The 17,994-nt window shown below is 45.3% G+C and overlaps 1 protein-coding gene across 1 annotated transcript in view; it reads right to left on the bottom strand.

Moving 5' to 3' along the window:
• LOC129696942 (dystonin-like) overlaps positions 1 to 17,994 on the bottom strand; it is a 529,669-nt gene that overhangs the window by 196,060 nt on the left and 315,615 nt on the right. Inside the window, 4 exon segments of the mRNA XM_055635073.1 lie at positions 1,291 to 1,836; positions 3,402 to 3,677; positions 5,317 to 5,550; positions 7,962 to 8,117. Coding sequence (XP_055491048.1) covers positions 1,291 to 1,836; positions 3,402 to 3,677; positions 5,317 to 5,550; positions 7,962 to 8,117 — 1,212 coding nt within the window.

Raw genomic sequence — 17,994 nt, 5'->3', positions numbered from 1 at the left:
TCCACAGCCGTCTGTAGCAATGATTCCCACAGGTTCACTGCCCTCTGACTAAAGACATTCCTCTTCATCCCCTTTCGAATCGTCCTTTTATTCTGATGCTGTGGCCTCTGGTCCTAGACTCCTCCACTAGTGGAGGCATCCTCACTCTATCTAGGCCTTTCACTGTTTACTATTCAGCTGACTCCAACTGCTTACAATTCAAGAAAACCTGTGTCATAAAACATTCTCCAGATAACACCTCAGCCCATCTGCCACTGGAATACCTCATCCAAGTGCTTTGTTACCATTAGCTTCAGTTAGTTTTAAATCTGCTGTCCACGTTTTATCCAAGACGTTGTTTACTCTTCAGCCAGACTTACTGATCATATTCAATTTAATCCTATCTTTATGTTTAGATCCTTTTTTTGCCAAATATCTTTTTTTCTTCAGATTCATCACTATGGACACTCCACTTCAACCAACCCATTCTTCTACAGCCCCCACTACCATTCACAACTAACGGTGGGCGATATATCTTTGGCAATCTAGGCACCGCACTCTGGAACCCCTCCTTGGAGTTATATAGCATGGAAACAGGGCCTTCAATTAAGCAAGAACATGTCAATATCAAGTATCCATTTCCACTCATCCCTTTTAATTCTCACCACATTCCTAGATTCCCAACTCTCATCCACTCACTAGGGGCATTGTGCAGTGGCTAATTAACCTTCTAACACAGACATCTTCGGGAAGTAGGAAGAAACCGAAGCACCTGGACAAAAGCCATGTGATTTTAGATTAGAGATACAACGAGGAAACAGGCCCTTCAGCCCACTGAGTCTGCACTGACTAGCGATCCCCGCACACTAACACTATCCTACACACACTCGGGCCAATTTACAATTTTACCAAAGCCAATTAACCTATAAACCTGTATGTCTTTGGAATGTTGGAGGAAACGGAGCACCTGAAGAAAACGGACACGGTCACAGGGAGAACATCCAAACTCCGCACACTCAGCACCCGTAGTCAGGATCAAACCCAGGTCTCTGACGCTGTAAGGCAGCAGCTATACGCCACTGTGCCACCTGTGATTTAACATACATATTGATTCCGAGTGGACTTTCATCCCCCCCCCACGTTTCCCCTGATGACACAGTGTGTGAAACCATTGCTTCACAAGGGGAAAAAAGGGACTTGGTTATATCCCACAACTAAAACCTGCCTGGGCTGCATATTGACTAAGAAGACCAAAGGGCAGCCAGGGAGGCAGAAATTCTTGTCTCAGAGAAGACAAAGAGATAGCCTTACCTTGGATTGCAGTGATTTATAACAGTCACTGGCCATGTTCAGTTGGTTCTGCACCTGAGTACAAGTTGCAGACATATCAACCTGAGGTTTGCCGTCTTTACTCAGACCCGATTTCCCACAGGATTTGGCAGCATCGAGGACTCTTTGTCCCGAGATAGTAATGTACCTCAAGTCCCCTTTGTGAGAGATGACGTCTTCAGAAAAGCTTCTCTGCCTTTTCAGCTTGCCGCCAAAGGTGTCCATGTCCTTGGCACCAGACTGGAGATCCTCCAGCTGCCGTTCAGACTGGTGCAACCAGTTTTCAAATTCATTGTAATCTGTGGAAAAGGTCTTCAGCTCATCCTGCACGGCTTGAACCAGCTTCAGTCTGCTTTCAGACTGCCCCAGCGCGGTCTCGTACTGAACTTTCAACTGAGTCAAGTCCTTCTCCAACTTCTCCCGTTCTGCGGCTGGAATGCTCGTGCCTTGTTTCTGCAGGAAGTCCTGGACTGATTGTGTAGATACGATGTAAATCTGCTGCTGTGACACAACTTGCTGGTGGCGGAGCTGTTTGGGACAAAACCGGCACAAGGATCAGCCATTTTCCAAACACATGAACATTGCATCAAAAATGTCAAGTTACACATAAACCTGAACTGAATATAGATATAAAACGCTGGAGTAACTCAGTGGGGAAGGCAGCATCTCTGGAGAGAAGGAATAGGTTTCAGGTTAAGACATTTCTTCAGATCTAAGTTGAATGCTCATTGAAAGAAGAGAAGGCATCATCTATACATAACTGAAACTCTGATCCTGTTCTCTTCCGGTTTGTACAGTTTACCTAACGGTATGCGATATGAGCACCTCCAGCATTTTCTGTTTTCATTTCGGATTTCCTGCATTTGCATTTTCTTATGTTTTCGAATTGTAGAAAAATCCTATTTATGATATACAAAAACTAACATGTGGTAGCAATGAGTAATATTTTTTAAATATTATTTTCTGGGATGTGTCACTGGCAAAACCAACATTCCATTGTCAATTAGTGAGTCTGATGAAGGGTCTCGACCTGAAACGTCACCTATTGCTTTTCTCCAGAGATGCTGCCTGACCCGCTGAGTTACTTCACCAATTTGTGGTCTGTCTTCGGTGTAAACCAGCATCTGCAGTTCCTTCTTATATATCCAATTGTCAACGCTAACTGCCCTTGAGAAGATGCTAGTGAGCTACCTTCTCCAACCACTGAAATACATCTGGTGAAGTGATTCCATGGTGCTGTGGGGTGGGAAGTTCCAGCATTTAAACCTGTGATGACAGATTTCCAAGTCGGGACGGCATGCGACTTGGAAGGGAACCAGAAGGTAATGTGTTTACTCTGCTCCTGACGATTTTGTCCTGCTTTGTGCTTGGAAAAAAAATCAGGAAGGAAAATGTTATATAGCCCCTAACTGCAAGAAGGTGGGCGACAGAAGTGAAAAAGACTTGGTGCAATTGTAGAGGCTTTGGAGTGCCATATATAGTTACCATTTCTATACCATGTAAGATTTTTGTGCCAGAGCATATTCACTGGATTGCTTCCTGCGATGAAACGGAGAGATCTCCAAAGACTGTACAATGCACATTGGAGTTTAGAAGAATTGATTGGAAGGGTGGGAGGGAGGGAGAAGGGTGATCCTATGAGACATAAAATGAACTAACAGAGTCAAGAGACTATCTCCTGCATCCGAGGAGTCTGGAACTACCTGGTGCAATCTGAGGAGAAACTTCAGCAGCTCAGTCCTGGGAGAAATGTATTTAAAGGGTTCCAGATGGTTCTCTCTGGATGGCGAGTAATTGAGTGTACGGAAGGTTGAAATCGATACACTTTTGCCTCGAAGTGGAAGTGCGGGCCATGGGGATGGGCTGGCAAATGAACAAGGCACGGCCTTGATCTTACCGAATGGCAGAGCAATCGAGGGCACACTACCGTCTCATTCTATTTCTTATGTTCTTACCTTCCCAGAGTCCAGATTTATATCTTTATATATTCACATTCCATCCAATTCTAAATTCATATTGAGTTCTATGGCACAGAACCAGGCCATGCCCAGAATTACCCATCATATTACAAGCTGTTGACATTCATTTCCTACCTTGGCTTTTTCATATTGTCCATGTAAATCTCCATCAGTTGTTAGCTCCTTCTCATCCTCTCCCATGGTCTCACCTACGTTGCAGGGCAGGTTTCCATTGACTGTGTCTTCGTTCTCCAGTACCTGCAGTCCATCCACTGAAATTGTGTTGCCATTCTGTTGCAGTGTTTCCTTTCCCTTCTGATCAGATGATGGCTCTTGTTCCATATTGGACAACCAGTCCAAGAGGTTTTGGATTTTGCTGTCATTTTCCTTCAACTGCTTCACTGCTGCAGCCTGTCAACAAGATCCAGTGAATAATAGAGCATCAGACACAGACACACGCAAGGATTGGAAATATGTCACCTCTGGTGGTTTCTAACCAACTCACCAGAGCAAACATCCTTCCTCTTTCTATGTTGTCCAAACCAGCTTCAAAATCTCTACAAGGTCATAGAATGGGCACCCTTCTGTGTTAATCCATTCTCCCAGTGTGTGGTCTACAGTCTTTATTGCCTAAGCGATTCAAGGGCTTGTCTTGACACTTCTCACACGCTGGCAGTGACCCAGCTTCAACCACTTTAATGCTTTCCAGGTATATACCAGCCTCTGGATGAAAAAGGTCATCCTTGGATTCCCTCTGAATTTCTTCCCCTTTACCATAAACCTCTGTTCTCTAGTTTTATCTCCCTCTCAGGGAGGGAAAGGTTTCCCACAGTCTCCCCTATCTATAACCCTCATTTTATTAGGCCTGTCCCTTCTTAATCTTCTCTGCTCCAGAGAGAAGTAGATCCTGCCTCTCCAATCTATTATTATATCTGACAATATGTTGGTGAGTCTCGTCTACACGTTGTCCAGCACCATCTCATCCTACCTATACCTTGTTGGCTAGAACCGTACGCAGTACTCCAGTTGAGGGCTGACCACGTTTTTATGGAGTTGGGGCATCACTTCCCTACTTCTGCATTCAAGACGCCTCTAATGTTAACTCTCTTTCCATCTGTCATAGGTTTAAGGTGAGCAGGGAAAGAATTAATAGGAAGCTAAGCAGCATTTTTTCACACAGTGGTGGTTATATGGAACAAGCTGCCAGAGGAGGTAGTTGGGGCAAGTACTATAACAACATATAAAAGATATTTGGACAGGTACAGTGGTAGTAAAGGTTTAGAGGGATATTGGCCAAACACCGGGGTGCTCCATAGATGGGGCATTTTGATCATCGTGGGCAATTTGGGCCGATGGACCTGTTTCCATGATGTATGACTCTATGACCCACAGATGTTGCCTGGCCTGTTGAATGTCATCAGCATTTCCTGTTTTCATTTCTGCCTTCCAGCATTTGCAGTTTTTTGGTTTTCACCTCCTAACCTTTTCTGTTCCACGGGGGAGAGTGTTAAATATTTCATGTGTCCCTGATCACATAAACAAAGAATTTGATGATATATTTATGAGAGATCCATTAGGGTTAGGGTTAGAGTCTTACAGCGTGGAAACAGGCCCCGCGGTCCAACTTGCCCACACCGGGCAACTACATCCAGGCTATTCCCACCTGCGTGTGTTTGGCTCATATCCCTCTAAACCTGTCCTATCCATGAATCATAGAATCGTTTTAGCGTAGAAGGGAATATTCAGCCCATCTTGCAGTGGAACTCACTAGTTCTATGGCAGGTCCTTTCTCATAGTCTTGCCAAATGTTTCCTCGCATATAGTTCTCCAGTTGCACTTGAAGGGCACTATGGAACCTGCCTCACCTCTTCTGCTGCTCATGCACTCCAGATTCCAACCCACACCCCCCGTAAATACATTTCTCCTTGTTTCAGTCTTAATTATCCTTTATTTAAGAGATGTATGGTCTATAATACTACATGCTATGACCTGAGATTGCAAAGGGAACAAGGTTAGTCATAACCAAGCTGTAGAGAAATATAATCAGCACCTTCTCGGTTTCCTGTTTGAGAGCAGTTGTTACAGCTTTGTCCAGGTTCTTGATGTCGGTGTCTACCTTCTCACTCAATGCACTGAGTTTCAGCTTGGCTTCTGTCAGCTTTTTTTCCATTGCTGCTTTCTCTTCTGGTTGAAGTTTGTCCCCATTCTTCTCCAGAAACTCTTCTATTGCACTTACCACGTTTGCTAAAGTGATTGCATTAGCCTGGATTTCCTTTTGAAAGGCCTGAAACACATGGGAATAAAATGCAGGTCAGACCATGTGGAACAGCTAAGTCCATTTAAGTAGAAACACTTTGGCTTAAAAAATAAAAATAGAACACTGATAAAATCTCAACTCACAATAATTGTTTGTTTTTGGGTGTTGCTATTCAGTACAAAAATACTTTTTTTCCCAATGGAAGCTTTCACAGCCATTGAGAATATTAAAGTGTTTCCAGCTAACAATCTGCCTTTGAAGTATTTAATAAAAATATGGCAATTAGTTCACCAGGGAATGAGATTGTTGAAGGCAGTAATGGTCAGATTTGTTTTGTAAGGATGATTGTTTGAGGGTAATTACTGGCAGGAGATAAGAAAGAACTTCTATGTCCTCCATATTACTCCTCTAACTCCAAAGAATAGCTCTTCAAACTACAAGGAAGAGTGCCGACCCAAAACAGAGCCGACTGTCCATCTCTCTCCACGGATACTAAACAATCAGAGTTCCTCCATCAGATCATTTGTTGCTATAAAGAATCATCCTTTTATGACTGAATATCATGCACTGTGGTGCATCTGATAGAACCTCATATGTGCTGTCTTTCTGGTGTTTGCACGTTTTCCCTGTCATTGTGTGGGGTTTCTCTGGGCCCCCTGTTTCCTCCTCAACACAAGTAGAGAGGTAGATTAATTGGCCATTGTACAATTGGTTCCTAATGTGTAATTGAATGGTAGAATCAAAGTTGTCCATCTGAGCAAACCATCTACTGGCCAATTCACTGATTTCATTGGGAGACAAAATTGCTGGAGAAACTCAGCGGGTGAGGCCGCATCTATGGAGCGAAGGAAATAGGCAACGTTTCGGGTCAAAACCCTTCTTCAGACTGATGTGAGGGTGGGTGGTGGGGAGGGGGGGTGGGCGGGCGGGAAGAAGAAAGGAAGAGGAGGAAGGAGCCAGTGGGCTGATGGAGAGCTGAGAAGGGGAGGAGAAAGTAAAGACTACCTGAAATTAGAGGTCAATTTTCATGACACTGGGGTGTAAACCGCCCAAGCAAAATATGAGGTGTTGTTCCTCCAATTTACGGTGGTCCTCACTCTGGCCATGTAGGAGGCCGAGGACAGAAAGGTCGGATTCAGAATGGGAGGGGGAGTTGAAGTTCTGAGCGACCGGAAGATCAGGTTGGTTATTGCGAACTGAGCGGAGGTGTTCGGCGAAGCGATTGCCAAGCCTACACTTGGTCTCACCGATGTAGACCAGCTGACATCTAGAGCAGCGGATGCAATAGATGAGGTTGGAGGAGGTGCAGGTGAACCTCTGCCTCAACTGGAAAGTCTGCTTAGGTCCTTGAATGGAGTCAAGGGGGGGGGGGTAAAGCGACAAGTGTAGCATTTCTTGCGGTTGCAAGGGAAAGTGCCTGGAGAGGGGGTGTTTCGGGTGGGAAGGGACGAATTGACCAGGGAGTTACGGAGGGAGCGGTCTCTGCGAAAAAAATCACTGATATCATTGATTTGTTTATTTTGGAGACTGAACATTTGTATCCATCTGTGTGACAGCACTGTAGGTTCGTTACAGAAGCCGCCCATTGAGGAACTGCCACTCATGTCTGGTGATGCTTATAACTTACACATGCTAAATGTTTTTGTGATATAAGATTGACAGGGCTTGGCATATCAAATCTCTTCTCCAAACTATCAGGGGTCAGCTCTTCAATCACTTTCAGACTGCCTGAATTAAATCTTTGTGGCCCAGTACCCAGCAGCGCCAGGTGTAACCTAATCTAAGCAATGAAGAATGGAACATGGATTATAACCATATAACAATTACAGCACGGAAACAGGCCATCTCGACCCTTCTAGTCCGTGCCGAACACGTATTCTCCCCTAGTCCAATCTACCTGCACTCAGACCATAACCCTCCATTCCTTTCCCATCCATATAACTATCCAATTTATTTTTAAATGATAAAATCGAACCTGCCTCCACCACCTTCACTGGAAGCTCACTCCACACAGTTACAACTCTCTGAGTAAAGAAGTTCCCCCTCATGTTACCCCTAAACTTCTGTCCCTTAATTCTCAAGTCATGTCCTCTTGATTGAATCTTCCCTACTCTCAGTGGGAAAAGCTTTTCCACGTCAACTCTGTCTATCCCTCTCATCATTTTAAAGACCTCTATCAAGTCCCCCCTTAACCTTCTGCGCTCCAAAGAATAAAGACCTAACTTGTTCAACCTTTCTCTGTAACTTAGTTGCTGAAACCCAGGCAACATTCTAGTGACCATTAATGCCTGGGCACCTGACTACAAATAGGGTCAATCAGTGCCCCCTTGTGCTGCCCACCTCGGCCCATGGTTACACAGAGAGGGACGGAAGATTTAAGTTACACGTGGCCTTGTTATCCATTTCTCCAATTTATTCAAATAAACTGCACCACTAACCTGATGTTCTGCCTGTTGCTGTTGCAAATTAGCTAAGCCTTCACTGGAAACCGGTGTCCCACTGTCAGAGACAATTATTTTGTTTTCCGTCACCATCAGTTGATCACTTATCTCCCGCAGTCTCTTATTGCATTCCTCTTGCTTCTCTTCCAACGCCTGTTTTGCCAGCAAAAACATACATTTTATTTATTTGGCTCTTGTTCCCTTGCAACACAGAATTCTATTCATGAAAGATCGGGCCCCACACTACTTCACCAATGTATGCTGCAAACGTGACAACAGGTGGCAACCACGTGAACCAGATGGTTAAAAGTAAACCAGATTAAACAAAGACGAATCTCACAAAAGGTGTTAGCTCAATCAATGCCGTATATACCCATAGAACTCATGCAAGGAGGAAGGTGACAGCTGCATTTTTATTTGATTTGTTCAGATGCCCTTAGACTCCAGGCTCCTTTCTCTTGAGAGTTTTTGCGAGAGAATAAATGCAGCAAGTAGCCATCTGTAAAAGGTCTGTAGAACAGTGTTAGTCACATTATGCAAGATCTATCCACCACAAGCAGTGTTCTGTTGCTCAATCATTTATTGTGTGTTAAATAATTACAGCACCATGCAGTGGCATGCTCGAATAATATCTCACCTCTAAATAACTACTTGTTTTACTTGATTAAGAAAATACTCCATTTGCAATATAATTCATGCTACAAAAACTTGAAGTTCAAGAATATTACACTGAAGTGTCTCGTCTCCGTCCACCCACACCCTCACCCTCCCCTCCGCTCCCACCACCCCGCCTGGCGACCATGCACGGAATAGGGAGCTGCTGTCTTCAGAGCTTCACGTTAGACTACAAAATTATTTATTTCAGATTGAAACCCATGGGAATCGCCCCATAAGCATGGAGTCAATCTGGCAGGGGTCCGCTGAACTGCTAAGCTCAGAAACCTTTTAACGCAAAGGGATGGAAGTGATGGTTAACAGTTCTTGGAGCTCCCATTCTGAGCTGCAGGCCAGCTCTTCCAATGCACATACAAAGCACTCCAACTTGCTTTGCTTCGGTCTTATAGCATGTTATGTGGGAGTAGGGGAGAGGAGAGAGGAAGAATTCTATGCTTAAACTGGTTTTCTTCTCAGTTACTAAGCAGTTATCCGCATACATTTGCACAGTGTGTTATACTGTTTATAACTGAGAAACTGGATATTGTCCTTTACTTATAACAGCGATACAGCACAGGAGGAGTGTATTTAACATAAATGTAATAGCTTTATTGAAATTAAGTTTGTAAATTTCCTCTGAAATACCACGGGCTATTTTGCTACATTAAAGATACATTAATTTTAAGCTACCACGTGCAGAGTTTAATGGCAGAAGCCACTTAGGGCTTTTGCAACAAGGTGGTTTGAAGTAAAACAACCACTTCCCAAGTATATGGCAATGGATTCCAGATCACCCATACCTTCAGTGTAGAGACTTCAAGTATTGTTTGAAAAAGAACAGTGTGGAAACCTTCACAGAAGCATGCGAGAGAGATTTTCTGATGCATTCATGCCAACTTCCCATAATCAAACTGCTCAAACCTTCTGGACATCCTCCTCTAATCTGGTTTGTAATTTAAGATTCAAAGATCTCATCTGTGCTGACATTACTTCCATCGCACTTCTAAGTGATGTCTGGGTCTTATTCAACAGCTTGAGCAGGCTCCTGTTCTCCTCGGGAGCCAGATCCAAAGCGTATTCCGAAATAAAGAACTGGATGTCAAATGCAGTGCCTTCCAGCTGAGTTTTTATATCAGTGAAGGCTTCTTCTAAATCCTACAGAAAGAAGGAAAAGGCACCAACGATCACACAAGTCGAGAAAGCATCTATACATAACTAAAACTCTGATCTTATGCTCTTCCGGTTTGCATGTTTTTTCTATTTGTGCAAAAACGGTACGCGATAGGGCTACAATTTTTCGCCAGCTCACTCGCTGTTCTCCTGTGCTGCGAGTGCAAGAAGTTTCGTTCCTACCGGTGGTATATTGTAAAAGTCAGCGAGGTTTAAAAATCTTAAAAACCATGCGTGCGAAGATCGATCTCCTCTCCTGCCAGTCAGTTCCGCGTGGATTGGTCTCTTCTCCTTTCCCTCCCCGGGACGGTCTGCCCCTACTTACGCCACTGCGTCTTTACTAGAGCTGAGGGATGCTGTTTCGGAGGGACCGGAAGCAGCGCGGAGTTGGAGATGTTGCCAAACAGAAAGCGGACAACCTGATCCCGGCGGAAGAGAGCGTCCAGCGCCCGCTGTGAATCCCAAACGCACCGCCATCGCAACGCCCTGCAGCTCCAGCCCCCTCCCCTCTGGTCGCCCTCGCTGGCTCCTGCCCCCCTCTCCCCCATGGATCTTCCCCTGTCTTTTCTCTGTGCTCTCCACACACCCCCACCCCTGCCCACACACTGGCCTGGCCTGGCTCTGAGGGCGGCGATGGCTGATGCTCCTCCGGGGCACACAACAAGGGAGAGGAGCCGCAACCTCAAGATCCTGAGGAGGGAGAGTGGGGGAGGAGGGGGGATAGAGGGAGAGGAGAGGAGTTATGGAGGGAGGGAGTGACTGAGGGTAGGGGAAGGGAAAGGGAGAGAGAGGTGAGGGAGAGATTGGGGGAGTGGAGGAGAAGAGGGCGAGAGGGGATTGAAGAGGGAGGGCGAAGAGAAGGGGGAGATAGTGCTGGGGATGAGGGGAAATGAACTGCGTCTGAGCAGTTGGGGGCTATGGGAGAGTGGTGGAATATTGCGTTGGGGGACCAAGCCTCCTGTGTTACAGGGACCCAATGGGTCCTACTTAGTCTAGTAAATATATAAAATTAATCAGCCAAAACCCAGCTGATGAAAAAGCAAGAAAATTCACCTTTATTGAAAGGTAAAATTGGTTGCTATGTCCAGTCTGCATGCAGACAAGTTAATGGGAAAATTGGAAATTTGCAGGTAGAAATATCCTGCCTCAATGGACATCACGCCCTACTCAATGAACTATTAAATGTTAAGATTTATAGAATCATAGTGTCAAAGAGTGATACAGTGTGGAAATAGGTCCTTCGGCCCAACTTGCCCACACCGGACAACACGTCCCAGCTACATTAGTCCCACCTGCCAGCATTTGTTCCATATCCCTCCAAACCTGTCCTATCCATATACCCGTCTAACTGTTTCTTAAATGTTGTGATCGTCCCTGCCTCAATGACCTCCTCTGGCAGTTTGTTCCATACCCTTTGTGTGAAAACGTTACCCCTCAGGTTCCCATTAAATCTTTTCCCCTTCACCTTCAACCTATGTCCTCTGGACCTGGATTCACCTACTCTGGGAAAGAGATTCTGTGCATCTACCCGATCTATTCCTCTCTTGATCTTATACACCTCTATAAGACCACCCCTCATCCTCCGGTGCTCCATGGAATAGAGTGCCTGCCTACTCAGCCTCTGCCTATAGCTCACAACCTCTATGCCTGGCAACTTGTTGATTCAGATGGTAAAATGTTAACACTAATAATTAGGTTAAACAATCTGTCAGGTACTAAAAATGTTCTCTTCAAGGGATGGGTTTTTATTTTTTCAAAGTTTAATCATTGATGAAAATGGTATCATTTTAAAACGACGTATTTCATTGACTTTTTTGATATGCTATTTTTATTTTGCTTTCTCTCTGCATGACTTATAACCATATAACCATATAACAATTACAGCACGGAAACAGGCCAACTCGGCCCTACAAGTCCGTGCCGAACAAATTTTTTTTTTTTCCCCTTAGTCCCACCTGCCTGCACTCATACCATAACCCTCCATTCCCTTCTCATCCATATGCCTATCCAATTTATTTTTTAAATGATACCAATGAACCTTCCTCCACCACTTCCACTGGAAGCTCATTCCACACCGCTACCACTCTCTGAGTAAAGAAGTTCCCCCTCATATTACCCCTAAACTTCTGTCCCTTAATTCTGAAGTCATGTCCTCTTGTTTGAATCTTCCCTATTCTCAAAGGGAAAAACTTGTCCACATCAACTCTGTCTATCCCTCTCATCATTTTAAAGACCTCTATCAGGTCCCCCCTTAACCTTCTGCGCTCCAGAGAATACAGACCTAACTTATTCAACCTTCATTGGTCAGGCCATTGTCATATTGCAGCTTTATAAAACTTTGGTTCCGCCTCATTTGGTGGATTGTGAGCAGTTCTGATCGTCCCATTATAGGAAAGATGCAGTGGCTTTGGAGAGGATGCAGAAGAGGTTCAACAGAATGCTGCCTGGGTTAGAGCATATTAGCTATATAGAGAGTGTGTAGGAAGGAACTGCAGACGCTGCTTTACACCGAAGATAGACACAAAATGCTGGAGCTACTCAGCGGGCCAGGCAGCATCTCTGGAGGAAAGGAGTAGGATACGTTTAGGGGTTGGGACCCCTCTTGAGACTGAGAGTCAGGGGAGAGAGAAACTAGAGGTACGCAAAGGTGCACAGAACAAAAGAATGAAAGATATGAAAAGAACAAATCAAGGCCACCATGGATGACCAAGGAAAGGTGGAGCCCACAATGGTCCATTGTTGGCTGTGGAAGAGGTGATAAGGAAGGGGATCAAACACAGAAACTAAGCAGGATATTAGGTTGTAAAAATTAATGTTGTAAAGAAACATGAACTAATCTCACGCAAATTGTAGGAACAGCACCTTATATTTCGCTCGGGCAGCTTACAACCCAGCAATACGAATTTTGATTTCTCGAATTTTAAGTAACGGTTGCATTTGCTCTCTCTCCGTCCCTCCCCCACCCTCATTGTCGTACTAGTTTCACTGTCGTCCTGCTTAGTTTCAATTAGCATTAACCTGATGAATGGTTTGCATGGACACAGCCATTTTCTGGGGCCGCTGCAGCTGACAGTAGAACTTGCCTTGTGTTGCTGTATGTGGTGTTGGAGAGCTTGCACGTCACGGGCAGTCTCAGCCTGCAGGGCCTCCAGGGTGACCGCATTTTCCCCGATGTGACAGGACAGCCGTTCCAGTGTGGCCAGGAGTTCCTGATATGATGTTCTGACCTTCAGCTACGATGAAAATAAGTACAGAAATCGGAATCATTTTCTGTCAAGAGTTATACAATGAAGCTGCAGAAAAAGCCTGCGATTGAAAAGGGCAAAAAAGCTGTTAATCGGCTAAAATGAAAAAAAAACCATGGAGTGCATTTTAAAACAAGCTGCTACGTCTTTAGAAACATAGAAACATAGAAAATAGGTGCAGGAGTAGGCCATTCGGCCCTTCGAGCCTGCACCACCATTCAATATGATCATGGCTGATCATCCAACTCAGTATCCTGTTCCTGCCTTCTCTCCATACCCCTGATCCCCCTTAGCCACAAGGGCCACATCTAACTCCCTCTTAAATATAGCCAATCAACTGGCCTCAACTACCCTCTGTGGCAGAGAGTTCCAGAGATTCACCACTCTCTGTGTGAAAAAAGTTCTTCTCATCTCGATTTTAAAGGATTTCCCCCTTATCCTTAAGCTGTGACCCCTTGTCCTGGACTTCCCCAACATCGGGAACAATCTTCCTGCATCTAGCCTGTCCAACCCCTTAAGAATTTTGTAAGTTTCTATAAGATCCCCTCTCATTCTCCTAAATCCTAGAGAGTATAAACCAAGTCTATCCAGTCTTTCTTCATAAGACAGTCCTGACATCGCAGGAATCAGTCTGGTGAACCTTCTCTGCACTCCCTCTATGGCAATAATGTCCTTCCTCAGATTTGGAGACCAAAACTGTACGCAATACTCCAGGTGTGGTCTCACCAAGACCATGTACAACTGCAGTAGAACCTCCCTGCTCCTATACTCAAATCCTTTTGCTATGAAATTCGCTTTCTTCACTGCCTGCTGCACCTTTAATGCTCTATTTACTGTGGATAGAAACAAATAGTATTTTGATGGAAGAGAGGGAATTGAATATATTCACTAACACACAGCTGCAGTTCATGAGTACAATTCACCAACTGCTTCTCTACGATTGGCAAAGTTGAACAAGGAATTCTGAATACAAAGCAGGCCATTATTTTCAAGGCAGATGAACGGTGGCAGAAGCAGTAGTCTATGAAGTCCCTCAACGAAGCTCCTCAGTTCACTTTGGATCATGGCTGAGTGGACCTGAAATTCATTCACCTGTATCACCTTCACATCCCTCGAAACAAACAAACCTCCAGCAGCCTCTCCGGTCTACAAGAGAGTCGCAGGCTTTGGGAGAGATAGAATTCCAGTTTTTACTTTTCATATGTGTAGATGCTGGTTTATACTGAATAGAGACACTAAATGCTGGAGTAACTCAGCGGGACAGACAGTATCTCTGGAGAAAAATAATAGGTGTACTACTTTCAGTCTGAAAATGGGTTACGACCCAAAATGTCACCAAAATGTCATTTTGACCAGACATGCTGCCTGATCCACTGAGTTACTCCAGTATTTTAAGTCTTTACTTCACATGCGGTTGTCCGGATGTTGCGGACAGCTTAATATAATGAACTAAAATGCCATTCTTAAATCAGGCCATACTCCAGGAGGACAGGTTGCTATATTTAAGAGGGAGTTAGATGTGGCCCTTGTGGCTAAAGGGATCAGGGGGTATGGAGAGAAGGCAGGAACGGGATACTGAGTTGGATGATCAGCCATGATCATATTGAATGGCAGTGCAGGCTCGAAGGGCCGAATGGCCTACTCCTGCACCTATTTTCTATGTTTCTATGTTTGTATGACAGCAGGATGGTGCCTCGCAACTCCATTGACTGGGAACACAAGGAACTGCAGATGGTGGAATCTGGAGCAAAAACACAAAGTGCTGAAGTAACTCAGCGAGTCAGGCAGCATCTGTGGAGCAAAATGATAGGCAGATATCCCCCTCCCCTACTTCAACCAGTGTGAAGAAGGTCTCGGCCCGCCTATTCATTCCCTCCACAGCTACTGCCTGATCCGCTGAGTTACTCCAGCACGTTACGTTTTGCTCCAATGACTGGGGTTTGATCCTGACCTCGAGCACCTGGTGTAGTTTTCTCACTGTCTCCATGATCATTTGATTTTCCACTGGTTTCCTTCCACATCCCTCATATATGCTGGTAGGTTAATTGCTGGCTGTAAATTGCTGCTGTACATTGGTAGATGGCCAACAACAAAAAAAAAACAAAGAGATGCTGTTGGACATGTGAGATGAAATGAGGTGATTGGGCCACAATGGACAGAGAACAACAGGATAGCCCCTGCTGTGATGGGCTGATTGGCCTTCTGCATCATAGTAACAACTCCGATGGTACAAATGTCTCATTTCATGGGTTAAAAATGATGTATTACTAAAATATGTGCAACCTACCTGCTCTGCTTCAATGGCACACACCAGGGCTTCAGTCCTGCACGAACAAACTTCCATCATATCCCCCAGAGTTGCCTGTAAATCTTTACGGTCACTTTCCAAGCTCCTCAGCAATTCTTCATCGGCATTCACGTGACATTTCTCCAGGAGTTCCTCCACTGCTCTCAGGCTGCGTGCGACTGGCTCCTCCAGTTCGCTCTTTAGTAACTGGGGAAAGGTTCGCCGTTAATTTGCAAAGCTCTGTGGCGTCACTTGCATTTGACACATTCCCAGAATGGCACACCAATTATCACATGCAGATGATGAACCGAGGAATTAAAAATAGAACGAGAGAGAGACGGACATAGACATAAACACATAGAAACATAGACAATAGGTGCAGGAGTAGGCCATTCAGCCCTTCGCGCCTGCACCACCATTCAATATGATCATGGCTGATCATCCAACTCAGACAGAGACAGATAGATGGAGAGAGGGAGAGGGAGAGGGAGAGGGAGGATTATTAGTAATAAGGGGAGAGGGAGAGGGAGAGGGAGAGGGAGAGGGAGACAGAAAGGGAGAGTGAGAGGGGGGGGAGGGGGAGAGGGAGAGGGAGGGGGGAGGGAGAGGGAGGGAGAGGGAGGGAGGAGAGAGGGAGAGAGGGAGAGGGAGAGGGAGGGAGAGAGGGAGAGAGAGGGAGAGGGAGAGAGGGAGAGAGGGAGAGGGAGAGGGAGAGGGAGAGGGAGAGAGTGGAGTCAGGCACAGAGGTAGTGTCGCTAGAGTGGGAGGAGGCAGGCAGAGAATGGGAAAATAAAGTGGAGTGGGACAAGTCAGGCAGGCAGTGAAGGGGGGTGGTCGTCAGAGTGGGGAGAGTCAAGGGCCTGTCCCACCTTCACGACCTAATTCACAACCATTTTTACTCGTGAACATTTTTCATCATGCTCGAAAAAACACCCCGACCTACTTGATGCCACGAGTACCCACGACTAGCATCACGGCCTGCTACGACCTCGTGACGACCATGCTGCGAGTACGAGTCAAGGGCAAACTCGGCAGAGGTCGTGATTAGGTGGTGAAAGTGGGACAGGCCCTTGAGGCGGGGTGGAGAAGAGTGAGGAAGTGGAGCTGGTGGAACAGACAGTGGGTTGGAGTCAGAGTGGGCTGGGGTGATTCAGATAGTGTTAGAAGAAAAGTCAAATATTATTTTACCAATGTACTTGTCAGACATTCATTTTTGAATGCATTAAATTTGACTACATGGATGGTCCATTATATGGTCTATCTGACTGTTTGCACCCGTCACCAGCCTCTCCCTGCTCCACCTCATCCTGTCCATGAATCTTTCTCTTCCTTTATTCTCAAGCTGTGCCTCTCCAGTTGCCTCATAAATGCATCTTTTCTGGTGTTTCACCATCTCCAGTCTATGCATAAATGAATTTCCTCCAAAGTAACTCATACATCTTATTCTGATGACCTTTGCCTCGGGTCTCCCTCACAACTTTTCCACGTTTATCCTGTCAAATCTGCTCGATGATGACAAAACCATTTATTAGGTCACCCCACCACATCTGTGCTTAAGGAGTTCCAGGTGTGCTGCAGCCATCCAGCACAAAGCTTAATGGGAGGTGGAACTAATGTCCAATATTAGGCAGAGACCACCATCAGCCTTGAGTTCATTCTGATAACATAACTGCTTCAAGAAGGTGATTCCAGATCTCCATCCATCTACCCGCTGTTCACTAAACTCACACATTTTAACCTCCAAGTCGTCCCCCCCCCCCTCCTAGTAATGACTGCCTGACCTATGTACACCCATACATATCGACGAGCGTTTGGGACACTGACTGGATGGAATTGCCGCCTGCTGTGGGGCTGCAGGCATCTTCTGCCATGTGGGATTTCTATTTGCAGCAACCTTTGAATGGTTTGATTAAATGCACTCGCAAAATGACATGTTTTTATTTAAATTAAATTGCCGGGAGGCCGTATATGTCCGATGCGAACCATTCATAGAAACATAGAAATTAGGTGCAGGAGTAGGCCATTCGGCCCTTCGAGCCTGCACCGCCATTCAATATGATCATCCAACTCAGTATCCTGTACCTGCCTTCTCTCCATACCCCCGATCCCTTTAGCCACAAGGGCCACATCTAACTCCCTCTTAAATATAGCCAATGAACTGGCCTCAACTACCTTCTGTGGCAGAGAATTCCACAGATTCACCACCCTCTGTGTAAAAAATGTTTTTCTCATCTCAGTCCTAAAAGACTTCCCCCTTATCCTTAAACTGTGACCCCTTGTTCTGGACTTCCACAACCAATTCAGATTACGAACAGTTCTCAGGAACAGAAACCTGCCGGAACCTGGGGAGGAACTGTCGTGAAATTGAGGCCATTCAGTCCATTGTGTCTGCGCCAGCTCTGAGGAAAGGCTATACATTTAGTCCCTCTCTCCTCCTGCTCCTTTCAGTTCCTTTCCAGATGATACTGTCCAGTTTCTAACTTGCTGAACAAGAATCTTCCCCTGTTTCTACTTGGTCCTAATTTCAGGCCCTCAGGCATCTGCCACTGTATCAGATTTTTATTAACCCATGAGATTTAACAGCAGGGCTTAAAATCATCTTCACGAGCTGCTAAGGATTTTCCTGTCACCAGTACCACATTGGTAAATCTCTACTGCAGAGAAACAAGCCTGC

Source organism: Leucoraja erinacea, chromosome 5 (genome assembly GCF_028641065.1).
Source record: "Leucoraja erinacea ecotype New England chromosome 5, Leri_hhj_1, whole genome shotgun sequence".
Lineage (NCBI taxonomy): Eukaryota > Metazoa > Chordata > Chondrichthyes > Rajiformes > Rajidae > Leucoraja > Leucoraja erinaceus.
Note: the sequence above shows the minus strand (reverse complement) of the source record. Positions and strands in the feature narration are given on the sequence as shown.